The sequence below is a fragment of the Balaenoptera acutorostrata genome, chromosome 2 (genome assembly GCF_949987535.1).
Source record: "Balaenoptera acutorostrata chromosome 2, mBalAcu1.1, whole genome shotgun sequence".
Taxonomy (NCBI): Eukaryota; Metazoa; Chordata; class Mammalia; order Artiodactyla; family Balaenopteridae; genus Balaenoptera; species Balaenoptera acutorostrata.
Genome location: NC_080065.1, coordinates 80,222,577 through 80,250,294, shown reverse-complemented (window position 1 = coordinate 80,250,294; position 27,718 = coordinate 80,222,577). Strand labels below are relative to the sequence as shown.

General features: G+C 37.3%; 1 protein-coding gene across 15 annotated transcripts in view; it reads left to right on the top strand.

Annotated features, from left to right (window-relative positions):
- MCTP1 (multiple C2 and transmembrane domain containing 1) overlaps positions 1 to 27,718 on the top strand; it is a 560,962-nt gene that overhangs the window by 238,467 nt on the left and 294,777 nt on the right. For all 15 annotated transcript variants that reach the window (XM_057541264.1, XM_057541263.1, XM_028162670.2 and 12 more), the window contains one exon: positions 17,825 to 17,939. In XM_057541264.1, coding sequence (XP_057397247.1) covers positions 17,825 to 17,939 — 115 coding nt within the window. The remainder of the gene's footprint in view (positions 1 to 17,824; positions 17,940 to 27,718) is intronic.

The following is a 27,718-nucleotide window of genomic DNA, read 5'->3' as shown; positions in this document are numbered from 1 at the left end:
CTATCACCATGGTTTCCTCCCAAGAAAACCAAGTGTTAGAATAAAAGTAGTAGTAGAGGTCATGTTATCTAGAGCTGTTTCATGTTCTTTTTAAAGATACCTGTATAATTTTACTGGAAGGAGTGATAGGACATTCACACAAACTTGATATCTGATAGAAACACTAAAATCTTACTTTGATTCTTTGGTTTTTTCCTGGTTTTCCTTTGAAATAAATAATAGAGTTGTGAAAAAGAAACCCAAATGAAAAGTACTTGTATTCACAGAAAAAAGAAAAATTATAGAATTATTCCAAAAAAAGTAGATATATGCATTTAAGTCTAATAAGAAGGTTTCTTTGTTCATCACAAAAGCTGGTGAGGCTTTGGATCTGTGTGAATGCATAAAAACACTAGAAGTATTTTTCAGCAAAATCCCAAATGTTTAGCATCAATCTAACATCTGTTACACAAGATTTTCTCTCTGAGATTGTTAGAATCTCAAAAATTCAAATCCTCTGAAAGGAAATGTTTTCCTCTGCACATGATCCCCAATTTTGGAAATAATAGAACTAGCTTAATCTGTTTAAACATTCATTGGTAGAAGTATTCATGGCAAGGAGGATAACATCAATAAACAAGTTAGTATATTACGCCTTTTTCTGACAAGTCTTTTCTTCTCGAGGTTGGGTTTTTTGCAGGTAGCTCTGCACTTTTTAATGCAGTTTGGTTTTCTTTGGGCAAGAAAGAGCATGCTGGGGAACTCACCAAAAGGCAAAAGGTCAGAAGAGTTAATACAAATAAAATCTATCATGCTCTCAGGTCTCACAAATATTATTCTGGTGAAATGGTGAAGATAATAATCACTAAGTAATATAATAGTACTGAAAGCAGAAGAGTCAACCCAAGCATGATCTACTTTCTAATCTCTAATTAACCATTAATAAACACTAGCAGTAGTAATACATACCTAATATATATTATTATTTGAAAAAATCAGGAAGAAGCTACTTTGCATTTGTAAATCACTGGACTCTTTACAAACACTTTAAATTACATGATTTCTTTTAATTTTTGCAAGTGTCTTTTTTTTTTTTTTTTAAGAAGAAGAAAATTAGGCTCCTAGAGCTCAGAGCAACGTAATAATATAACTAGGTCTTGTATACAGGTCTTTGTGTTTTGACTCCTGTAATCTTTCCTCTATTTTATAATAGCTCTTCTCATCACCCGCCCCCAAATAACTACTTATATTTAAATAATTTCTTACATTTGCAAAGCATTTTTACATATTTCATCTCATAATCAAAACAGTCCTTTGTAAGGTATTTTATTGCATTTTAAAAATGAGAAAAGAAAGGTGCAGAGGGGATAAGTATTTTTGGCTGAAATTAAATAGTTGATATCAAGCCTGCCCTTTCATCATCAGAATTTGCTTCTTGTAACACAAGGCTTGGTTATAGCGTCTAATTACAAAAGGGCGTGGTCCATGTACAAAAGGGTTGGGAAAAGAGAATTTTTAATTTGCTTTCCTTTGGCTCAGGTTATTTTATATCCCGTATGTGTAGGTGGGAAGGCTCTCAGTGATAATGAAGTGATGCTGCAGAGAAGCAATTTAGCGGACAAACCCAGCGTGAGTAATCAGTGTTGTGGGAATCCCAGAAAAGATATTTGGGAGTACTGAATTCCATACTTTTTCAGCAGCAGTTAAACATTGCCATTTAGTGGGCCCTGAGAATTTATAGATCCATTTCGTTTGGGCTATTGCAAAATCAAAGTCCCAGAATTAAACCCAGGTTTGCAGTTCAGTTCAGAAACAAACTGTAGTAAAGCTTTGATATGACCAGAGGATCAGCCTTTTCTGCTTAGTTTATCTTGCTGGTTGCCTGAACGCTAACATATTAAGTACATGTATAACACTCACATATAACCACGTATAGCAGTTTACCTGGGACAGTTTTGTTTATGCCTCTTTACACCGTATAATTGTCAATAGCACTCCCTTTCAGTCTCTGAAGTCTCCCAGTTGGAATGATAAATTATATGGTTACCTTAACCTAAGCCTTTTCCCCAGTTCTTGTTGAAAATATTCATAAAAGCACAAAGTTTTCCTCACTTAGTAACTGAGGAGCAATGGCCTGCAGTTGGGCCTCTGTCTGGGTGGTGAGCTGGCACTGCAGGGGCATCTGTGTGTGAACATCATGACCACTGCACAGTACTGGCGAGGAAGAAGTTGAAGGCATGGGACCATGTCTGCCTGTCTGCATCCTTTTTCCGCGGCTCACTTTCTCCAGTAGCGCTGTTCTCTGGCAGTTCATGGCCATCCATTGTCTCCCGGCTGCTTTCTTGTTTCTGTGCTTCTTTTGCTCATTCTTGTTGCTCTTTTTTCTCACTCGATTCTGTTGTCAGAGCCAAGGACTCACTTCAACTGTCTTTCACCAAAGGAGGTGAGAAGGTGATGGGGGGTGAGATGGAGCTCCAAGAGCACAGAGCCCAGAGCAGCCTGCCGTCTGTTCCCAGCTGCTCCGGGCCTTCAGCAGTGGGAGTTCACGGATCTTTACTCTCCTGCCCAGCTGTTTATCAGACTCTGCTTTAGTCAGTTGATCTGTCTATATGTCCTACTACAAAGTTATACTCTACCCTCCACTATATATATATATATATACATATATATATACATATATATATATATGTGTATATATATATATACCCCCCCCATACTTAATTATAATTGTAGCAGCTGTTTTCCGATTTGGGGTTATCTGTGGGCCATTATGGCCTCTCCAGTCTGTCTATTATTACCCTTTGGCTTTAAAAGGCACTTTCAACTTCTTCTCTCTGAACTTGGTCCAAACAACCTTTGCCTAATAACAGTTTTGCTGACTAACAACTTATCACTGACCAGCCTATTCATCATCTGCCTCTAGTTCAGGTACCCAGCTCTGGAATAATCAGCTGTGAACAAGGGGCAAGGAAGTTAAGTTTACATAGACTCAAGCATAAGCTGTCCTTTCAGATGGGACTGTGGATTAGACAGGCACTATGACCAGCATATTTAGCGGGGGATGCCCATTGGTCACCCTAGATTTTCCTCATTTTGTGTGGTTTCAGTTTTTGAAGTCATTTACTCAGTTGACCTCTAACTAATTATAATGTTCCCTTGACAGGTGAATCCTTGAGCTTCATTGAACTTTGAATATCCCAGTGACTTTTGAGTTCTGTTTTTTGAAAATTGAGTTTTAAAAACCTTTTATTTCTACTTGATGGCAGTTTCACTGTGCAAATATTTCTAATGTCATAGAAACTAGGAGAGATGACTAAGTAGCGTTGAACAAAATTCATCACAGCAGAGCTGCAAAGAAATAAAGGCCTTACTTGGGGTCTTAGAATTGTAATTTGGGAGACACAGATTCGAGTAGGAGTCAAAAATGTGTTCCAAGGAGGAGAGAAAAGGCAGGGTTTTATAAAGGCAAACTTTAGGTTTGCAAAAATTGCAAAGGTTGCAAAAGTTGTTTCAAAAGAATTATGTTTTGTTGCTGGCAAACTGAAGCTATTCTTATGTATACATATTTGGTTGCTAAAGGCTATCACTAGAGAAAGGTGGAAGTCTGGTACTGTGACAAGTTGCAGGTTTTCTTGCAGTGTCCTTAGAATATTTGTGGTTTGGCCCAGTTCAAAAGTTTATGGTTCTACCCAGTGAGGACGTGCACAACCCTGCTTCCCTGATGGTCTCGAGGCTCTATTTTAAATAGCTCTCTTAGCAATACCGACTCCATTTTGAAGTCCCTTTTTTCCACAGTAGAAAGTGGTAATAACTAAGTAGGAATCCTTAAGGATACCTCTTCATATCCCTAACGAGGTTGTTAAATTTTAAAAGTTAAAAACGTCAAAGCTTTCATGAAGTTTTCCACTTTCATGAAGTGGATTTTGTTGATAGACTTAGAGCTGCACTGAGCATGGCCTGAGCATGTGAAACAACTTAACCAGTCTACCATCCACTGGGCACGGCAATACTAGGAACACCCAAGAAAACCTCCTCAAATGCAGACTTAGTTCTCCTTTTCTGTACACTGCTACAATAGCTACTTCCTATTGATAATAAGGGTCAACCACCCCAGCTAACCCAGTAACCCCTTTTGTCCTGTAATGAAAATCTTAAAGAGGCCAGGCCAACCTTGAATTCATCATCAGCGTTATATCTTCTGGTGGAAGCTTTCTTCACTTAGGTAAAAAAGCCTCCTAAGCAGCAGAACTCAAAGTCACAGGGACCATCATATTGATTCCCATAGATATTCCCCAGGTGTTTCATGATATAAATTTTTAAAGTCTGGAAATTCTTTGTGTATAAACTTTCTCAAAGATGTGCTTTTATAATTGGCACAATAGGTCAAGCTAGTGTGCATATTGAAATCATCTGAGGATTTGTTAGAAAAAAATACTAATACCTGGGTCCCACCGCCAAAGTTCCTGGGTGCCTAGCCAAAGACCTCAAGGTGAGGACCACTAGGCTATATAAAATGAGGGAAAGAAGGGTTTGGTATGAGGAAATTTGACATCACATGCATGGTAACTGTCCTAGTTCAAGCAAGCCAGGAACATTAGAAGAAGGGTTTCTGTAAAAATGGTGGCTTATTGGAGTAGAAGATGTGGGTGCTCTGGTCATTATAATCCTTCTGAATGCTTCCTTTCACATTCTCATGGTCCCTCTCTTCCACAGTCTTGTTCTGACTTTCCTACAAGTGACCCGATAAGGCTGCAAATTTCACTTTTGTTATAATTTTCAGTTTCAAATATTGCATCTGCTTTTTGGCTTCGGCAGTCCCAAAACTTAATTGAGCATTGTCATAGAAACCTCTAACTGTGCCTAGAACTCCGAATTTAAAAACTTGAGCTTCTTTCTTTTACATTCCCACCAAAAGTATACAGGGATTCCCTCGTCTCTCTGTCCTCACCAGCATTTGTTATTTTTTATTTTTTTCATAGTAGCCATTCTAACAGGCACGGTTTTGGTTTTCAGTTCCGTGATGATTAGTGATGTTGAACACCTTTTCATGTTCCTATTGGCCATTCATATTTCTTCTTTGGAGAAATGTCTATTCAGGTCCTTTGCCCATTTTTTAATCAGTTTGTTTTTTTGCTATTGAATTTTATGAGTTCCTTATATTTTACGTATTAACCCCTTACCAGGTACATGGTTTACAAATATTTTCTCTCATTCCATAGGTTGTCTTTTCATTTTGTTGATTGTTTCCTTTGCTAGGCAGAATCTTTTTAATTTGATGTAGTCCCACTTGTCTATTCCTGCTTTTATTGCCTGTGCTTTTGGTGTCATATCCAAAAATTTATTACCAAGACCACTGTCAAGGAGCATTTTTCCTATGTTTTCTTCTTGAAGATTTACAACTTCAGGTCTTGCATTTAAATCCTTAATCCATTTTGAGTTGATTTTTGTATATGGTGTAAAATAGAGTTTAATTTCATTCTTCTGTATGTGGATATATATATTTACCAATATCATTTATTAAAGATGCTGTCCTTTCCCTACTTTATATTCTTGATGCCCTTATAGAAGATTAGTTGACTGTATATGTGTGGGTTTATTTCTGGGCTTTTTATTCTGTTCCATTGATCTATTTGTCTGTTTTTATGCCAGTATCATACTGCTTCAATCACTATAGCTTTGTAGTATAGTATGAAATCAGAAAGTGTGATGTCTCCAGCTCTGTTTTTCTTAAGATTGCTTTGGCTATTCAGGATCTTTTATGGTTCTATGTGATTTGACAATCCCACTCCTAGGTACTTATACAAAGGAATTTAAATCAGGATCTCAAAGAGATACCTGCACTCCCATGTTTATTGCAGTATTATTGACAATATCCAAGATATGAAAACAATGTAAATGTCCATTGGCGGGTGAATGGATAAAGAAAATTTGGTATATACATACAATGGAATATTATTCAACCTTAAGAGAGAAGGAAAATCTGCCATTTGCAACAACATGAATGGACCTGGAGACCATTATGCCAAGTGAAATAAGCCAGTCACAGAAAGACAAATACTGTATGATTTCACTTACATATAGAATCTAAAATAGTAAAACTCATAGAAGCAGGGAGTAGAATGGTGGTTTCCAGGGGCTGTGAGGAGAGGAGAAAATGGGGAGGTAATGGTCAAAGTGTACAAAATTTCAGTTACACAGGATGAGTAAGTTCTGAGATCCACTATATAGCATAGTGCCTATAGCTAACAATACTGTATTGCATACTTAAAATTTTCTAAGAGGGTAGATCTCATGTTAAATGTTCTCACCACATGCGTGTGTGTGCGTGCACACACACACACACACACACACAAATGATAATAATATAAAGGATGTGGGAAGAAACTTTGGAAGGGGTTGGATGCATTTGTGGCCTTGATGGTGGTGATGGTTTCACAGGTGTATACTTATTCCCAAACTCATGGAGTTGTATAAATTACGTACGTACAGCTTTTTACATATCAATCATACCTCAATAAAGTGGTTAAAAAAATAGCACCCATCTAAATGTGGGACATGGCAGTTTAGCGAGGGGAAGAGTATTTGAATTTCCTATAATAGTCACTAAATAAATGTTAAATCTGAGAAAACATAAAAAATATTTTAAATGACAGTTTGTTTTAGAGCTGTGTGAGTGCCTGGTACTTCAGACACATCTTTCCTAATACATCCTTACATTTGAGAACTTAATAAACATTTGAAAAAGATACTTTATACCCATAAAAATTATATTTCTAGTATCCCTCCATAATCCAATTTTCTTCTTGGAACCGTTTCACTGAGCCTGAGGGGAGATGTATCTCTAGATCTGTTTAAGTTCTTGACTTTCTTTTTTGCTAGAGTTGGGGTTATCCTTGGAGGTTGACACAGGGGTGGCCTGGAACTTGCTCCTCCTCTCTTTTCTGCTCTCTGCTGCTGACACTACCAATCTCCCAGGAGCTCAGCTCAAACTTCTGTGTGACTCATCCATCCCTTTCCCATATCCCCTACATCTTGTCAGTTGACAATTCAGTTGATTGACTCTCCTCAATGTCTCAAATTCATCTTTTATTTCCATTTCCGCTGACCAGATCAGGCCCTTGTGACTTAAACTGGACTGTCGTAAAACCTTTTAAATAATTCCTGTATCCACAGGATTTCTCTACTCTCATCGATCCTGCAGAGATAAAAGGCCGAGTTTCCTCCTCTCTGAAATCTAATCACTTAGTCCAGAACAGGAAACATGAAAGGTAGGCGATAAATGTTTGTTAAGTGAGTCCTGGCTATACTGCTTCTCTCTTCAAGAGCCCGTGATGGTTTCCTGTTGCCCACAGGTTGAAACTCTTCTCAGGCTGGCATGACTGAATATCAGTCTTCCTTTCCACCTTATTTCTCACACAATCCAATGACACACCCTCTTGTGACTACTCACCGTTGGGCTTGTGTTGATTTTCTCATCCTCCCTTCTTCCAAATCTTTATTTGTCAAAGTCCTACTCCTGTTTTCAGACTGCTCTATTGTCATCTCTGTGAAGCCACCTCAGATTCTTTTCCCACAATAATTGGTCTTCTTTCATGAATGACTTAGTAGCTCCATTATATCACAGTCTGTCTTTAAGGATAGCTCTTGAGTGGACAGGGTTTCATTTTAAGTGCAATTTTGATCAATTGTTAATGTTGGCCTAAAGCACTGTATTGAGAAGGTTTCTTTTGATAGAAGGTGGCAAAACAGATTAGATGCCATACACGGGCACAGGAGAGGAGAGAGAAAAAAGTGCCCATGGAGTAGCCAACTTTGTTATAGATCCCCATGTGTGTGTCTACTCAGCTAGATCACATGCCCGTAAAGACATTTTCTATCCTCATAGTCTCCATCACATTTTGTGTTCAATTGGATGCTTAAACACCCTATTCCCTGTTGTTAAAAGTTTACAATCTAAACTGGAAAATATGACATTTTGAGTTATAATGTGATAATGGACAAGAAATATAAAGTGCTAATGAAATGATCCTTGAAGGCTGGATAGGAATACATAGCGAACAAGATGGGGAAGGTGCTGTACATCCAAAAGAAATGAAATCAGTTTCTTGGAGAGATATCTGCACTCCCACATTTATTACAGCATTATTCACAATAGCCAAGATATGGAAATAACCTAAATGCCTATCATAGAGGAATGGATAAAGAAAATGTGATCTATAAATACACACACACACACACACACACACACACACACACATATACATAAAATGGAATATTATTCAGGCTTTAAAAAGCCAATAAATGTAAGTCCACTGAAGTCATCTCTTAACTAGGTGTTGAATTCTCAAACAGCAAAAGTGGAAAATCTGGTATAATTAAAATTACCTTTGGAAATTCCTTAATTTGCTCATGTAGTATACATTTTAAAATGTTAAACCAGATGCTCTGTAAATTATTCGCTCTAAACTTCAAGAAGCACTGAATAGAGCAGTGAAAGCTACAAAAAAATAAAGATATCTGAGCATTCAAACTTTTCTGACTTTAAGGTACCTGTCAAAACACTAGAAGAGGATGCAAGGTCAGTAGAAAATTTCTACTTTCCTATAGATTTTATTCCATTTTTTAGAAAGTAATAAATCTACATTTAATATTTGTTAGTGGATTTGTTTATTTTGAAACAATGTATATATATATAATAGAGCCTCAAGAAAGGCTTAGAACATACTAGGAGCTTAACAAATGTTTGCTTTATTTTAATTTCAATCTTGCTTATTTGTTAAACCCAAATACAAACTGTTCTTTGAAAAGGCATTCAGAAGACGTTGGTTGGCTTCCTCTTTCCAAGTGGGAATCATCTGTGTGGTCCAGTGAAGAGCTATCACTCTCTTACCATTTATGCTAGTTTGAAGACACCTTACCATAGTGCTGGAAATGTGTTTTGAAGAAAGATAATATTTTTGCCCATGAAACTTGAAAATTAGTAACATCCTGTGCTGACTAGGATATGGGAAATAGACACTTGCACACTTTCAGTAGGAGTGTGAACTACTTAAAACTTTTTGGAAAAATTCATCCTATAAGAGAAATAAAAACACAAGTTCTTTCAGTGGCAAATACTGAAGCCAACTCATGTATTCATTATTAGGAAAATAATTGAAGAAATTATGACAGTCCCAACACTGTGGAAAATCATGTACCTCAAAAAAAAAAATAGATCTATGTGTATTGATTAGAAAAGTGCCCATGATATTTTTCTTAAGTTAAATAAATTGTGAAATAATAAGCAAAATGTATTACTTTGCTCAAACAAAAACTGGAAACTCAACCAGAGAAAAATTAACCTGTATGTATGTGTATTTGCATAAGACGTTCAAAATGTAGAAGGATATACCCTAAATTGTCAAAATTGGTAACCCCAAGGAGGTGGGGCAATTGGATGTTTGAGGAAAGTGAAAGAAAATCATTTTACCTTTTACTCCTCTCTTGTTTGAAGGCCTGATCCAAATTCTTGGTTAAAGGAATTAAAAGAAAAGAAAGAAAAAAAGGAATTAAAAGAAAAAGACAACCGGGAGATGTAACATGGAAATGAAGCGGATGGGATTTGGCAACTATTTGGATGTGGGAAGAGGGAAATGCTTGTAGATTTCTAGCCTGAGTGGCTGGGGGAATGGTGCTATCATTCATAGAAACAGGGATATCATGGAAAAAAGTGAATTCTTTTTTATTGCTACCAGAGGAGAGATGATAAGTTTAGGTTATCAGTCACAGTTGTGCTGCTTCTTACTTTAAATGACAACTGCTCTCATAGGAAATCTCCTCATCTTGGTCTTGAAACATTAAAAAAAAAACTGCTTTCTAGCTGTATTTCATGTAAACTATAGAATTAAAGAGCTGGAATGGTATCTACTATTTTACCTTATCCATGCATATTATTCCAAAACAAAAGTATATATTTTTTTGAATTGGAAAAAAACTATAAGGATTTAAAATCACCTCGAACATGTGAAGAAAAGTAAGTTTTCCTGCTGTATTCAATGTGGCAGAAAGTATAAAATATGACCTGTAAAATTTTTACTCTATGTTTCTCCTTTGTTGTTGTTTTTTTTAAACATCTTTATTGAAGTATAATTGCTTTACAATGGTGTGTTAGTTTCTGCTTTATAACAAAGTGAATCAGTTATACATATTCATATGTTCCCATATCACTTCCCTCTTGCATCTCCCTCCCTCCCACCCTCCCCATCCCACCCCTCTAGGTGGTCACAAAGCACTGAGCTGATCTCCCTGTGCTATGCGGCTGCTTCCCACTAGCTATCTATTTTACATTTGGTAGTGTATATATGTCCATGACACTCTCTCACCCTGTCACAGCTCACCCCTCCCCCTCCCCATATCCTCAAGTCCATTCTCTAGTAGGTCTGTGTCTTTATTCCCGTCTTGCCACTAGGTTCTTCATGACCATTTTTTTTTTCCCTTAGATTCCATATATACGTGTTAGCATACTGTATTTGTTTTTCTCTTTCTGACTTACTTCACTCTGTATGACAGACTCTAACTCCATCCACCTCATTACAAATACCTCCATTTCATTTCTTTTTATGGCTGAGTAATATTCCATTGTATATATGTGCCACATTTCTTTATCCATTCATCCGATGATGGACACTTAGGTTGCTTCCATGTCCTGGCTATTGTAAATAGAGCTGCAATGAACATTTTGGTACATGACTCTTTTTGAACTATGGTTTTCTCAGGGTATATGCCCAGTAGTGGGATTGCTGGGTCGTATGGTAGTTCTATTTGTAGTTGTTTAAGGAACCTCCATACTGTTCTCCATAGTGGCTGTATCAATTTACATTCCCACCAACAGTGCAAGAGTGTTCCCTTTCCTCCACACCCTCTCCAGCATTTATTGTTTCTAGATTTTTTGATGATGGCCATTCTGACCGGTGTGAGATGATATCTCATTGTAGTTTTGATTTGCATTTCTCTAATGATTAATGATGTTGAGCATTCTTTCATGTGTCTGTTGGCAATCTGTGTATCTTCTTTGGAGAAATGTCTATTTAGGTCTTCTGCCCATTTTTGGATTGGGTTGTTCGTTTTTTTGTTATTGAGCTGCATGAGCTGCTTGTAAATCTTGGAGATTAATCCTTTGTCAGTTGCTTCATTTGCAAATATTTTCTCCCATTCTGAGGGTTGTCTTTTGGTCTTGTTTATGGTTTCCTTTGCTGTGCAAAAGCTTTTAGGTTTCATTAGGTCCCCTTTGTTTATTTGTGTTTGTATTTCCATTTGTCTAGGAGCTGGGTCAAAAAGAATCTTGCTGTGATTTATGTCATAGAGTGTTCTGCCTATGTTTTCCTCTAAGAGTTTGATAGTGTCTGGCCTTACACTTAGGTCTTTAATCCATTTTGAGTTTATTTTTGTGCATGGTGTCAGGGAGTGTTCTAATTTCATACTTTTACATGTATCTGTCCAATTTTCCCAGCACCACTTATTGAAGAGGCTGTCTTTTCTCCACTGTATATGCTTGCCTCCTTTATCAAAGATAAGGTGACCATATGTGCGTGGGTTTATCTCTGGGCTTTCTATCCTGTTCCATTGATCTATATTTCTGTTTTTGTGCCAGTACCAAAATGTCTTGATTACTGTAGCTTTGTAATATAGTCTGAAGTCAGGGAGCCTGATTCCTCCAGCTCCATTTTTCTTTCTCAAGATTGCTTTGGCTATTCGGGGTCTTTTGTGTTTCCATACAAATTGTGAAAATTTTTGTTCTAGTTCTGTGAAAAATGCCAGTGGTAGTTTGATAAGAATTGCATTGAATCTGTAGATTGCTTTGGGTGGTAGAGTCATTTTCACAATGTTGATTCTTCCAATCCAAGAACATGGTATATCTCTCCATCTATTTGTATCATCTTTAATTTTTTTCATCAGTGTCTTATAATTTTCTGCATACAGGTCTTTTGTCTCCTTAGGTTTATTACTAGATATTTTATTCTTTTTGTTGCAATGGTAAACGGGAGCATTTTCTTAATTTCACTTTCAGATTTTTCGTCATTAGTGTGTAGAAATGCAAGAGATTTCTGTGCCTTAATTTTGTATCCTGCTACTTTACCAAATTCATTGATTAGCTCTAGGAGTTTTCGGGTAGCATCTTTAGGATTCTCTATGTATAGTAACAAGTCATCTGCAAACAGTGACAGCTTTACTTCTTCTTTTCCGATTTGGATTCCTTTTATTTCCTTTTCTTCTCTGATTGCTGTGGCTAACACTTCCAAAACTATGTTGAATAATAGTGGTGAGAGTGGGCAACCTTGTCTTGTTCCTGATCTTAGTGGAAATGGTTTCAGTTTTTCACCATTGAGGACAATGTTGGCTGTGGGTTTGTCATATATGGCCTTTATTATGTTGAGGAAAGTTCCCTCTATGCCTACTTTCTGCAGGGCTTTTATCATAAATGGGTGTTGAATTTTGTTGAAAGCTTTCTCTGCATCTATTGAGATGATCATATGGTTTTCCTCCTTCAATTTGTTAATATGGTGTATCATGTTGATTGATTTTCATATATTGAAGAATCCTTGCATTCCTGGGATAAACCCCACTTGATCATGGTGTATGATCCTTTTAATGTGTTGTTGGATTCTGTTTGCTAGTATCTTGTTGAGGATTTTTGCATCTCTGTTCATCAGTGATATTGGCCTGTAGTTTTCTTTCTTTGTGACATCTTTGTCTGGTTTTGGTATCAGGGTGATGGTGGCCTCGTAGAATGAGTTTGGGAGTGTTCCTCCCTCTGCTATATTTTGGAAGAGTTTGAGAAGGATAGGTGTTAGCTCTTCTCTAAATGTTTGATAGAATTCACCTGTGAAGCCATCTGGTCCTGGGCTTTTGTTTGTTGGAAGGTTTTTAATCACAGTTTCAATTTCAGTGCTTGTGATTGGTCTGTTCATATTTTCTATTTCTTCCTGGTTCAGTCTCGGCAGTTTGTGCATTTCTAAGAATCTGTCCATTTCTTCCAGGTTGTCCATTTTATTGGCATAGAGTTGCTTGTAGTAATCTCTCATGATCTTTTGTATTTCTGCAGTGTCAGTGGTTACTTCTCCTTTTTCATTTCTAATTCTATTGACTTGAGTCTTCTCCCTTTTTTTCTTGATGAGTCTGGCTAATGGTTTATCAATTTTGTTTATCTTCTCAAAGAACCAGCTTTTAGTTTCATTGATTTTTGCTATTGTTTCCTTCATTTCTTTTTCATTTATTTCTGATCTGATCTTTATGATTTCTTTCCTTCTGCTAGCTTTGGGGTTTTTTTGTTCTTCTTTCTCTAATTGCTTCAGATGCAAGGTTAGGTTGTTTATTCGAGATGTTTCCTGTTTCTTGAGGTAGGCTTGTATTGCTATAAACTTCCCTCTTGGCACTGCTTTTGCTGCGTCCCATAGGTTTTGGGTCGTCGTGTCTCCATTGTCATTTATTTCTAGGTATTTTTTGATTTCCCCTTTGATTTCTTCAGTGATCACTTCGTTATTAAGTAGTGTATTGTGTAGCCTCCATGTGTTTGTATTTTCTACAGATCTTTTCCTGTAATTGATATCTAGTCTCATAGCGTTGTGGTCGGAAAAGATACTTGATACGATTTCAATTTTCTTAAATTTACCAAGGCTTCATTTGTGACCCAAGATATGATCTATCTTGGAGGATGTTCCATGAGCACTTGAGAAAAATGTGTATTCTGTTGTTTTTGGGTGGAATGTCCTATAAATATCAATTAAGTCCATCTTGTTTAATGTATCACTTAAAGCTTGTGTTTCCTTATTTATTTTCATTTTGGATGATCTGTCCATTGGTGAAAGTGGGGTGTTAAAGTCCCCTACTATGATTGTGTTGCTGTCGATTTCCCCTTTTATGGCTGTTAGTATTTGCCTTATGTATTGAGGTGCTCCTATGTTGGCTGCATAAATATTTACAATTGTTATACCTCCCTCTTGGATCGATCCCTTGATCATTATTATATAGTGTCCTTCTTTGTCTCTTGTAATAGTCTTTATTTTAAAGTCTAATTTGTCTGATATGAGAATTGCTACTCCAGCTTTCTTTTGATTTCCATTTGCATGGAATATCTTTTTCCATCCCCTCACTTTCAGTCTGTATGTGTCTCTAGGTCTGAAGTGGGTCTCTTGTAGACAGCATATATATGGGTCTTGTTTTTGTATCCATTCAGCCAGTTTGTGTCTTTTGTTGGGAGCATTTAATCCATTTACATTCAAGGTAATTATCGATATGTATGTTCCTATTCCCATTTTCTTAAATGTTTTGGGTTTGTTATTGTAGGTGTTTTCCTTCTCTTGTGTTTCTTGCCTAGAGAAGTTCCTTTAGCATTTGTTGTAAAGCTGGTTTGGTGGTGCTGAACTCTCTCAGCTTTTGCTTGTCTGTAAAGCTTTTAATTTCTCCATCAAATCTGAATGAGATCCTTGCTGGGTAGAGTAATCTTGGTTGTAGGTTTTTCTCCTTCATGACTTTAAGTATATCCTGCCACTCCCTTCTGGCTTGCAGAGTTTCTGCTGAAAGATCAGCTGTTAACCTTATGGGGATTCCCTTGTGTGTTATTTGTTGTTTTTCCCTTGCTGCTTTTAATATGTTTTCTTTATATTTAATTTTTGACAGTTTGATTAATGTGTGTCTTGGCGTGTTTCTCCTTGGATTTATCCTGCATGGGACTCTCTGTGCTTCCAGGACTTGATTAACTATTTCCTTTCCCATATTAGGGAAGTTTTCAACTATAATCTCTTCAAATATTTTCTCAGTCCCTTTCTTTTTCTCTTCTTCTTCTGGGATCCCTATAATTCGAATGTTGGTGCGTTTAATGTTGTCCCAGAGGTCTCTGAGACTGTCCTCAGTTCTTTTCATTCTTTTTTCTTTATCCTGCTCTGTAGTAGTTATTTCCACCATTTTATCTTCCAGGTCACTTATCCTTTCTTCTGCCTCAGTTATTCTGCTATTGATCCCATCTAGAGTATTTTTAATTTCATGTATTGTGTTTTTCATCATTGCTTGGTTCCTCTTTAGCTCTTCTACATCCTTGTTAAATGTTTCTTGCATTTTGTCTATTCTATTTCCAAGATTTTGGATCATCCTTACTATCATTATTCTGAATTCTTTTTCAGGTAGACTACCTATTTCCTCTTCATTTGTTAGGTCTGGTGTGTTTTGACCCTGCTCCTTCATCTGCTTTGTGTTTTTCTGTCATCTCATTTTGCTTATCTTACTGTGTTTGGGGTCTCCTTTTCACATGCTGCAGGTTCGTAGTTCCCGTTGTTTTTGGTATCTGTCCCCAGTGGCTAAGGTTGGTTTAGTGGATTGTGTAGGCTTCCTGATGGAGGGAAGTAGTGCCTGAGTTCTGGTGGATGAGGCTGGATCTTGTCTTTCTGGTGGGCATGTCCACGTCTGGTGGTGTATTTTGGGGTGTCTGTGGCCTTATTATGATTTTAGGCAGCCTCTCTGCTAATGGATGGGGTTGTGTTCCTGTCTTGCTAGTTGTTTGGCATAGGGTGTCCAGCACTGTAGCTTGCTGGTCGTTGAGTGAAGCTGGGTCTTGATGTTGAGATGGTGATCTCTGAGAGATTTTTTCCGTTTGGTATTATGTGGAGCTGGGAGGCCTCTTGTGGACCAGTGTCCTGAAGTTGGCTCTCCCACCTCAGAGGCACAGCCCTGATGCCTGGCTGGAGCACCAAGAGCCTTTCATCCACACGGCTCAGAGTAAAAGGGAGAAAAAATAGAAAGAAAGAAAGAGGATATAATATAGTGAAGTAAAATAAAGCTATTATAAAGCAAAGCTATACAGACAAAATCTCACCCAGAAGCATATACATATACACTCACAAAAAAAGGAAAAGGGGAAAAATTAATATATCCTGCTCCCAAAGTCCACCTCCTGAATTTGGGATGATTCGTTGTCTATTCAGGTCTTCAACAGATGCAGGGACATCAAGTTGTTTGTGGAGTTTTAATCCGCTGCTTCTGAGGCTGCTGGGAGAGATTTCCCTTTCTCTTCTTTGTTCGCACAGCTCCAGGGTTTCAGCTTTGGATTTGGACCCGCCTCTGCGTGTAGGTCGCCTGAGGGCGTCTGTTCCCCGCCTAGACAGAACGGGGTTAAAGGAGCAGCTGCTTCGGGGGCTCTGGCTCACCCAGGCCGGGGGGAGGGAGGGGTACGGAGGAGGCGGGGCGAGCCTGCGGCGTCAGAGGCCGGCGTGATGTTGCACCAGCCTGAGGCGCGCCGTGCGTTCTCCCAGGGATGTTGTCCCCGGATCCCGGGACCCTGGCAGTGGCGGGCTGCACAGCCTCCCGGGAGGGGCGGTGTGGAGAGTGACCTGTGCTCGCACACAGGTTTTTTGGTGGCGGCAGCAGCAGCCTTAGTGTCTCATGCCTGTCTCTGGGGTCCGCGCTGATGGCCGCGGCTCGCGCCTGTCTCTGGAGTTCATTTAGGCGGCGCTCTGAATCCCCTCTCCTTGCGCGCCGCGAAACAAAGAGGCAAGAAAAAGTCTCTTGCCTCTTCGGCAGCTGCAGACGTTTTCCCGGTCTCCCTCCCAGCCAGCTGTGGTGCGCCAACCCGTTCAGGCTGTGTTCACGCTGCCAGCCCCAGTCCTCTCCCTGCGATCTGCCCGAAGCCCGAGCCTCAGCTCCCAGCCCCGCCCGCCCCGGCGGGTGAGCAGACAAGCCTCTCGGGCTGGTGAGCGCTGCTCGGCGCCGAGCCTCTGTGCGGGAATCTCTCTGCTTTGCCCTCCGCACCCCTGTGGCTGTGCTCTCCTCCGTGGCTCCAAAGCTTCCCCCTTCTGCTACCCGCAGTCTCTGCCCACGAAGGGGCTGCCTGGTGTGTGGAAACCTTTCCTCCTTCACAGCTCCCTCCCACTGGTGCATGTCCCGTCCCTATTCTTTTGTCTCTGTTGTTCCTTTTTTCTTTTGCCCTACCCAAGTATGTGGGGAGTTTCTTGCCTTTTGGGAGGTCTGACGTTTTCTGCCAGCGTTCAGTGGGTGTTCTGTAGGAGCAGTTCCACGTGTAGATGTATTTCTACTGTATCTGTGGGAAGGAAGGTGATCTCCGCGTCTTACTCTTCCGCCATCTTCTCCAAGAATCTCATGTTGTTTTAATAATAGTTATTCCTCTTGCTAGTGCATTTATAACTCAATGCCTAGTATATTGTCGCCAAAGATATTCTATAGAGGTAGGCTTGCAAAGATTTTTAGTTCTAGAAATAGCTTGTGCACCTTTAGTCCATAGAAAGCAACATTAGGAATTTAGCCCTACTGAGAATTTATTTCTTGCAAGTACTGTCAAAATGCTGGTTGAATTTATTTCTGTATAATTGCATCATATTTTATGTTGGGGCTAAAATAGACATGGGTAGTCCATCAGTATGAGCCCCTTTTCATGGATAAATTAATCAACAAAATCATCTGAATAAATCATTTTACTTTTCAATTCAGTTACCCATACCTTTATTCTCCATTCATCACTGATTGTGTTTTTACTTCAGACACTATTTCTTTGTTAGTCTTTCTTAGTTGAATTATGTGGGACTTTCCATGGGAAATGTTTTTGATACTTTATGTGTAATTCCAATCTGAGGTAAAACATGAATTCCTATAACTACTGTGTCTGTATTTTGAGTCTAAAGAATTTCATGAATTTCAAAACCTTCAGAGAACTGGGTGATTATGATGCTGTGTGAATGCATAAGATGATTTATTATATTGACTAATTCTTGGAGTTTGCATTTAGCTACACATGGTCCCCCATTGGAGGAAATAAAATAGAGATAATAAATTTAATATTTTGTATATTTTTCTTGGTTTTCAGAAAATAAATACTGCTGGAACCAGTAATGCAGATGTCCCCTTGGCTGATCCCGGAATGTACCAATTGGACATTACATTAAGAAGGGGTCAGAGTTTAGCTGCCCGAGATCGAGGAGGTAAGAACATAAGAAAAATGTCACCTGGAAGCTTATTCTCTGTGTTTTTGACAAACTTTGTTTTCCTTGTGGTTGCTTACGTTAAAAAAAAATCAACTATAATATCAGTTTTAGAAGTTTCGGTTCAATGATGTGGCTCGAAATATCGTCTGACTCCTGTGACCGTAGAGGAAGAGGTTATGATGCAAGTTCGAAAACTCTGAATTGTTCCAACCCAAACAGCAAGGTCCCTACCACACTGCTGACAAATTAGACTCTACATTATATATAATTAGTGACATAATCAGTTAAGTAGATGAAGCACATTTTTGAAGCCATATCAGAATTCACCTTTTCACAGACCTGAAATTCTTTTTGCTGCATAGATTTGCTCCATTGAATCCCCTGAAACTGCAGAATCTTGGACTAACATCTCACCAAAACTTTGGAGCAAGTGATTTTCTGAGGCTTGGTTGGACCTGGCAATAATCTCATGGTGGATTAAACAGGTCTCTGTAGTCCATGATGAAGGAAAAGACAAGGCAAATACTCTTTAGTTCGTGGATTCCATATCACAAGGCAATCTCCTGATGAACTTACCTGGGGTACGTTAATTATTCCTTGAACCCTGGTTAGGGGCAGGACAAAAGATAGACCCTAACCAGACCGTATAGCATCTTTTGCACGTTTTGAAATAACACCGCTTCGGGATGTGGAGATCTGAGGGCCTACATTCCTAAAGGAAGCTGAATTTGGGTGTAATTCCTCCCACTAAGAAGGAGGAGAGCCCCTGAGCTTCTAACTCGTTGTCAGACGACCTGCAGAGTGCTCCTGGCATCACAGGATCTTGTTTTTCTCCTCCCACTCTTTTTGACATCCATACTTAGTCAGTGAAAGGAACCAAATAAGACCATAATTTGTAATTTTTATCTCCTGTCTCTACAAAAATAAACTAGAGAAAATGAGTACCATAACAGTGGGTTTTGTAAGATTAGAGATGATACAAATAATAGATTTAATGTTTAAGTACAAACTAGTAAATATCAGAATATTCTTAATGAATGAAGGTATGATTAGAAATGTTAGAATTTAAACACAGGGGGAATTTGCAAATTTAACCATCGGGTTTAGTAGCTGAGGACAAATGTTTATGGAATAGAACTGCTGGTCTCAAAAGAAGTTACAATTAGCTAGGAGGACAAAAATAATGCTATTAACATAGTATTATTTCACTGTATTTATAAAACATTTTTTAGTCTTCAGAGCAATCTTAATTACATTACATTACAACATTTGATCTAAAACGGAATTGAACCAGGCATCAGGAGATCAAAATTTTAGTCCTAGATACGTCCTTCCAACAATATTAAATACATATACACACAACTATTTATTGCAGAATTTTTTGTAATTATAAAATGCCCATAAATAGAAGAGGTGGTGAAATAAGCCATGGTACACCCACATGATGAAATAATATGCAACTGTAAAATAACTAAGGAAAATCTTTAGGAATTGATATGGAAAGTGTTACAGGATATATTATTAAGTGAAAAAACAAAGTGCAAAGGGTATCAACATTATGAAATGTTTTAGGTAAGAAAGAAGGGAGTATAAGGGATTATGCATTATCTGTTCATTTCTCCAAAAAGAAATATCAGAAGTAAAATCCAGAAATGAATGAGATCGATAACATAACATAATATCGGTAAGAACAGGTGTCCAGAATGTGGGATAGGAATGGGGTAAAAGGGGTAAGGAGGAAGTTCTATATGCATTGTTGACAAGAATGTCAACAATATACTTGTTACTATACAAGTAAACTTTCTTGTATAGTTCTAACTCTTTAACCATGGCAATATTACAGAAAGAAATGAATGAGTGGATGGATGGATGGATAGATAGATAGATAGATAGGTTCCTGCATCCTGTTGATATCTATAACCACACCTCAGGGGAATGGGAATAAAACAACTAATCTAAGTGATTAAGTAAAACCATATTTGGGTTATACACTATAAAACTGAAGACAAAAAGATCGATATATAAATAATGTACTTCAGAGAATGATTTTCAATTCTGAAACTACTTACTGCATATGCTAGGAATGAGCAACTAAGTAAGTACATTGTAGATAAGAGTCAGATTTCTTACTGCTGGAGAAAGAGGTCAAAGACATGGAATGGGGGGAAGCTAGAATGCACCTTGTTGTGTTAGAAAGGTATCAGTATGAACTGATGGTTTCTAATATATTTATAGATAGATAGCAATTAAGATGGATAGAGATGTGTGTGTGATCTCTCTGCTGAGAGGGCCTAGAAGCCATCACAAAGGTGTAATGACAAAGTAGAAATCCACATACTTTTGGCCCAGATCTTGGTTTCTAAATACAATTTCTCCAATAAAAGTAAGCAGGGGTCCTGGAGAAATGGTTGATTGCAGATCTGGGGCAGGGACAGTACAAGATGAGCCTGGAACATTTTGCAGTGCCAGAAAATAAGGAAGTACTGAAAAATTGATGTCAGAATGTCAAAATGAAATAGGAGCCAACTTAAAGGAGCTCCTAATGATCAAAACTGGGACGATTTCAGCAACAAAATAAATAGTGGTAATAATGGATTATAACCCATAGAATAATATAAATATCTATGATTTCATACTGGTAAATACATAATTAAATAAATAAATAGGTGTGAGATGAGGTAAAGCTTTTCCTTATGGTAGAATTCTAATGAACAAATGTAGACAGGAAAATAGAAATCACCTTTTAACAAACACCACCATAATAATTATTACAGGCAAAAATCATCAATTGAGGCTAAAACTATATGTGCAAAATTATGATGAGAAACAGGATATTTGCATCATTTCAAAGTATTTCCCCACAACATACATATAAATTACAAAGGGGAAAAAAGGTAACTTTACAGTAGAGAAACTTGGAAGACATCCTTTTAACCAAGTGCGAAGTTAACATCAGCAGTAATGAGACAGACAGATGTAATGACCCTGCTGATATGATGCGCTGAGAAAGGGACATCCTGGGTGACATTCTTGTCAACAATGCATAAAGTCAATGTCATCATGCGAAAACATCAGGCGAACTCTGGCAACATATGATGCCAGTTATCTGAGCTAAGTAGCATCTGCCCTCTGGGCAGTGCATGCACAGTCTTGTTCCACCGTGTCTCCACAATTGTGAGTCTGGATGGCATTGTGTATGCACCACTGTCTTTTTTGTAGTAGCAAATTATTCTCTCCAGATGCCTCTGCCCAAAATAGGAATTTTTTAAAGATAAAATGAGAGGGCCGTGTTCTTAAGAAAAATGGGAGAGAAAATATTATTTTGTAGAAGTGAAGAATATCCCAAAGTGTTTAAAATGCAAACTCTAATCCAGCTTCCCTATCTGACTCACTTGCCTGGCATTTATGAAGTTTTTAGTTGGTAGTTACGAGAGGAGATATATAAACAGAGGAAACAACCTGAGTTAAGTTTGGGATTGATTAAAATTTATCATAGACCCACCTGTAAATAACAGATGGTGTTAAGCATATGATTGGATAGATAGCATTGGGTCCCTTCAGATTTGTGAATTTTATATATCTACAGATATAGATATAGATATATAGATATATAATTTTGAGGGCCTGAATGGGGATTATGGTTGTGGAACTGGAGAAGGAAAGGAAAACGGGAGAGATGGTTTGGAGAATGTCCAGTAGCATCTGAGATCAATTGGGTGAGGCGGGTTCAAAAACCTATTGAGATTTTAAGGCTGCTGATGACTAGGAGCCGTGTGGACTTTGGAAAAAGGTGCATGTAAACAAAAATTTTGTATAACTATTAGAATTAGCAGAAATTACAGTCTCTTGTCATTTATTACATTGATACCCTCACCTACTGTCCAGCAAAACCAAAATGCCTATGCCTTCCATGTCCCATCTCACCCTTGCAGAAAATAATGGAAGGGAAAACTCATTTCCACCATCGCCAGAAGGGAAAACTCATTTCCACCATCCCCACCATCACCAGAAGGTTGTTTGAACTTTGCATCTTCAGAATCTTTATATGTAATAGGCACTGAGGTGGGCTCAACAGGCAAAACTGGCCATCATTCTTCCACTTTTATACCCTGTTTTACAGAACAACCAAGTAGCTTTTTGGAATGCTACTGCGTTTTTCTAAGTTTTATTATACCTGCTTTAAGCAGCCTGATATACTAGAAAGTACATGACTTTCTAGGGAGTCTGACCACATAATTTCAAAGCCAATCTCAACATTTTATTAGCTGTGTGACTTTGAGTGAGCTGTGCAGTCTCTCTGCTGCAATTGTAGGTTCCAGATTTAGCAAATGAAAAATGCGCAATGCCTAGTTAAATTTGAATTTCAGATAACCCATTATCTTTTAATATAAATACATCTCATGAATCTAATCCACAGTATAATGAATATAGATAATAATATTATACTGTAATTATGTAATGTGGTAAATATCACTACATTGGCAAACATATTACAGTATATAAATACATCAAAGTAACATGCTGTACACCTTAAACTTACACAATGTTACATGTCAAATTTATTCAATAAAAAATAAATAATATAAATACATACATACCTCTCATGTGCTATTTGGAGTACTCCTATACTAAAAAATTATTTGTTGTTTATCTGAAGTTCCAATTTAACTGAGTTCCTTGTTTTATCTAGCAGCCCTTTGACAACTGTCATATGTAGCTCTCTTTTAAACTGCCATTTTTATTTTAATTGGGTTGGGCTTTTCAGGACTATATTATCATCTGTCACGCTTTGAAAGTCATGTCTTGACAAGATTATTTGTATTGTTAGAAAAAAAAGAGCAATCCGTGTAGGTATGTCTGGTGATAGCAATTCCCTACAACTTAATTCCTTGAAATTTGTATCGTGGAGGATGTATTTATTTCCTAGGGTTGCCTTAACATATTACCACAAACCTGGAGGCTTAAAACAACAGAAACTTATTATCTCAGTTCTGGAGTCCAAGAGTCAGAAAAGTCAAGTTGTGGTAGGCAACACTCCTTCCAAAAGCTCTTGGGAAGAATTCTTCCTCGCCTCTTCCAGCTTCTGGTGACTCCTTGGCTTGCGGCAGCATCACTCCAATCTTTGCTTCCATCTTCCCGCTCTGTGTCTCCAAGCCTCAAACCTCCTTCTTCTTTCTCTCATAAGGACAGTAGTCATTGGATTTAGGGCCTGCCTTAAATCCAGTATGATCTCATGTCAAGATTCTTAAATTAATTTTATCTGCAAAAAGACTATTTCTAAATAAGGTTATATTCACAGGTACCGGGGGTTAGGACTTATAATGTATATATACATTATATATAATGTATATATGTACATTATATATATTATATAATGTATATCTACTATATATCATATATACTTATATTATATGCTTCTACAGAACATATACGTTCTGTTGTGTTTTTCCTGTCCTATTTTCATAGATGAAAAAAAAAATCACTCATTGACACACAAAGATTTCCTTGTTTCATGTTAATATAACTAGAGCCATACAATTACTAAATCTTGAGAATGAACTTCTATCTTGAGATTTTGTAAATGACTCCAAGACTACACATTTTTCCTAGAAAGCTTTTTATACTAGTCTTAACACTTCATTTATTTTGAGGCAGAAGCAAAGGGTCTGGTGGCTCTTCTCCAAAGAGGTGCCACCCTTTACCAAATGTAAATCTGGAACTCCTTAAGACATAGAGCAAGTACTATACAAATATTCCGAAGAAACTCTGAAGATGATGTTTCCACATATGAAATGCAGTCATATCACACATAACAAAGTTAGGTTCACTTTTAAACATGCTATCTCTTCTGCTATTATGGTTACAAATTTGCTTTGCTTAATTATATGTAGGTTGGAAGAGGGACCAATTTTTATTTAACCTTTACCAAAAAAATACATTGCCATGAAAAGTAAAAAGGCCCAGGAAAGGCACTGTGTATAATACCTGACACTGTTCTCAGGAGTTGATAGACAAGGCCAATCAATATGTATCATATTTTCTTCAGAATCTGCATCGACTTTGGCAATGGTGGGTTTTTTTTTAAAATATGATTTGATTATTTATAGATGAATTTGATTTAAAATAAGTATAATTTAATTCAGCCTCTGTTAATAAAGGATGATTTTAAGCTTAAGTCATTTTAAAAGTGCATCTCTGAGTTCCATTTATTAGAGACATCGTCCTTAAATTCACTTGAGGTTAATTAGCTTGCTTTCCATAGTTTTCCATATTTAGATTTCTTAAAGGATATGCTCCTTCTTGGTGTAAGGATAAAGGAAATTTTATGTGTTCATAGGGTTCAGTGCGTTGTGCCTATAGGGAGAAATATTCTCAGGAATTTAGTTACACATTCTCTGAAATTAGGTCATATAAAGTATACAAAATTACCCTTTCCATAAATTTTGAAAGGTCAGTTGGCATAGTTGTACCAAAAATGTAAACCCATTCCTAATTGGTAAACTGTTTAATATAGTCAAACCTATATAAGGTTATGTATGGCCCATTAATTAAGATTATTTTAAGAGAGAGCCTTCATTCTAATTAGCACTAAATTAGTCTTCTAAATTTAGGATTAGAGAGAAAGTGAAAAGGTCTATGGGGCTTTATTAGTGCTTATCATAAAATAAACCATTAAAAATAATAGCAACAATATTCTAAAGCAAATAACTACAATTAGATACGTCTCTTTGCTTTTACAAGGTGCTATTTCTTTATCTGCTGATCTTGGGTTCGCAGTCTACTTTCACAAAGTCATCTGTCTTTGGGTCAAAATAGTCCTGGAAATCCTGACTTTCAAGTCCACTGGCTCAGTTGGTCAGGTATTTACTCTTGGTGGCAATCTCAGCTTACATTTGGAAACCTCAGCCATGGGTTTATTCTTAGCAGTCTCAACAATCTTCTCCACCAACTTCTGAGACTTACTTTCTAATTTTAACGAAAGACACAATGTCTGATCTTTAGCTTACAGTGGGAACCTTTAGGCAAGCAGGAGGGGAAAAAAAGAGGCCACGCATTGGTGGTAGACGGAATGCTTCTGGTTAATTTATTACAGAAACCAATCATACCAGAATGAAAGAGAGTAGAATCTCCTATTGGAAGTGATCACATAAGCATCGGGCAATAGGGTCATCAGGTGATGATTACCCTGAGGGGAAAAATATGTTAGGGACAATGAAGACATTGGCAAATCTTCAAAACCTTGCAATCAATACTATAGAGCATGCACCAAAAGCATCTCCAATTGATAAAAAGTGTTTTAAAACTACAAATAAAATTCTTCCCAGAAGTAAATTTATTGACAGCCATTGCGTCATCCCTTGTGCATAAGTATGAACATGCTTCCACTCCCAGACCCCAATGGGGCCTGTAATTGCATATCAAAAAGTAATAGTTTATTGTTATAAAACTGACCTTGGGTAGACTGAGCTTTTCTTTTTGTTTTGAAAACTTTTCCCTATTCCCAAAAAGAATATTCCATGCCCATTTTGACCCCCTAGATTCAAGTAAACATCACACCCAAAGGTATGGCTTCCTAACAGGTGTTTCTACTTCTCCCAGTCTAGATGAAATTTACCGACCAGGGCATCATTTTTACCTTGTGTTGCTTAACAACATAGTTAACATACTATCTGTTGAGGGTTATAAGGGAAATACAGAGTTAACCAAAGGTCGTATTCTCATGAAGAGGAAGGAAATGGTTTCCTCATACTGGGGCAAGCATTGAGAACAGTAAGAAAATATAGGGCATTCCAGTTGTGCCGAATTGTATCAGTCGGCCCCTCCTTGCTCAAGTGCCACAGGAAGGGTTTCAAGGTGAGGTGATTTCAAGCCTTTGGTGCTACCTAGCAGCTGTTGAAGAAACATCAGAGTTGGTTTGGATGTAGAATACCCTGTCAGATGTGTTAGTCCAAATTGAGGGGCTGACCTTGGAGAAGAGCAAAATCAAAGAGAATTTTCAGACAAACACACAAATGCTCAAGGATGAGAAATAGCTACAACCTTGTCTGTGTTATTAGTCAAAGTAACAACACTTTATAGCACCCATAACAAGGGAAAAACAACAAACAGTTTAGTGATTTTAGGTTTTGTAGATATAACAGACCCTTATTATTCTTTCTGTTTGCTTATTTTTTTTAAATAAATGACCATGGGCATAAAATACACAACATCACAGTAAAAGCAGACTCTTTTGAAAGTATGTATTCAGTTGGGGCAAGGCAAAACCTTTCTTCTATGCAGAAAGCAATAAATTTTTTACTACCTTGTATTGAGAACAGTCTCGGTACTCAATGACCATTTGTCTTTCTAAGCTACCAGTTCTCTGTTATACATAAACTTCTTCTAAAAAATGATTTTATTTAAAATTTTTTCATCTTAAATTTATTGGGGTATAATTTACATAGAGGAAAACTTACAGTTTGATGAGTTTGACAGAAAAATACAGTCATAACTACCATCAAAATCAAAATATAGAACATTTCTCATCACCTTACAAAGTTCCCTCATGATCCTTTATGGTTAATTCTCTCCTTACACTCCTAGCCCCTGGCAACAACTGATTTGATATCTGTAAAAATCATTTTAAATTACCTCAATATATATATATTTTAAATATGGGCAGATGTATATGAAATAATGATAATAAATTTTAGAGATTGAATATAATTAATTTTATAAATCATGATACTTTTTTACAGCAGTAATTTTATCCTTGTAATTTGATGCTATTTACATTGCAAATATATTTACATTTTGAAAGAATACATAAATAAAATCTACTCAGGGAGCCCCAGTGTAAACTATGGATTTTGAGTGATGATGATGTGTCAATGTAGGTTCATTGCAGCAAAGTACCACTCTGGTTGGGGATGATGGTAGTCGGGGAGGCTGTGCTCATGTAGGGGGAGGGGTATGTGGAACTCTCTACTTTCCACTCAGTTTTGCTGTGAGCCTAATACTGCTCTAAAATATAAAGTCTATTCAAAAAAAACAAAAAAAAAACTGCTGCTCTGTGGTGATCAGGTACCTTTGCTCTGTCTCTATTTTAATTTAGTTTAAGTACACAAAATAATAGAACTACAGTTGACGTTAAAAACTTACCACAATCCTAAAATTTTACTCAAGGAATCCTAATGAAATAGCATGCAGCACTGTCTGAAGTTTCAAACAATCATGTTTTTAAAAATAAAGTTACTACTTATTTTAATTCAGTTTAGTTACATGCATACTTCTATCCATGCAATCTTAAATTTAGTGTAATTAATGATCACTCGTCTGTTCTGTAAGACAAGTATGCAAATTTTCCAGTTTTCTGTTATAAAATCAATCTGATTGACATGAACTAAATGTTATGTTATATATCTCTTTCTGATTTAGGCAAAGAGAACACGTTTAGTTGTCTTTTTAGCCAAATTTAATAAAACAATTTAAGTTATTCAAGTATTTTATGTGATCAGGAATATCGAGTACTTAATTAACTTGAGTCAACTTGAAGAATTTTTTTTATAATTACCTAATATTTCTTTACCAAGTAATACTAACTGTCTTTAACTCTTGCTTTAAAGACTGAAGATAAAAAGTTTTTTGAAGGGTGGGCTATTAGCATTTCTTTTGTTCCTCCCCTTATTTTAGCAACCAAGACACCCAATACCTAAACCTACCATTCCCTTTGAGCACTTTTTTCTTCCATTTATGTGGGGACAGGACATTTGCCACTCCTTGTTCTAAATTTATGT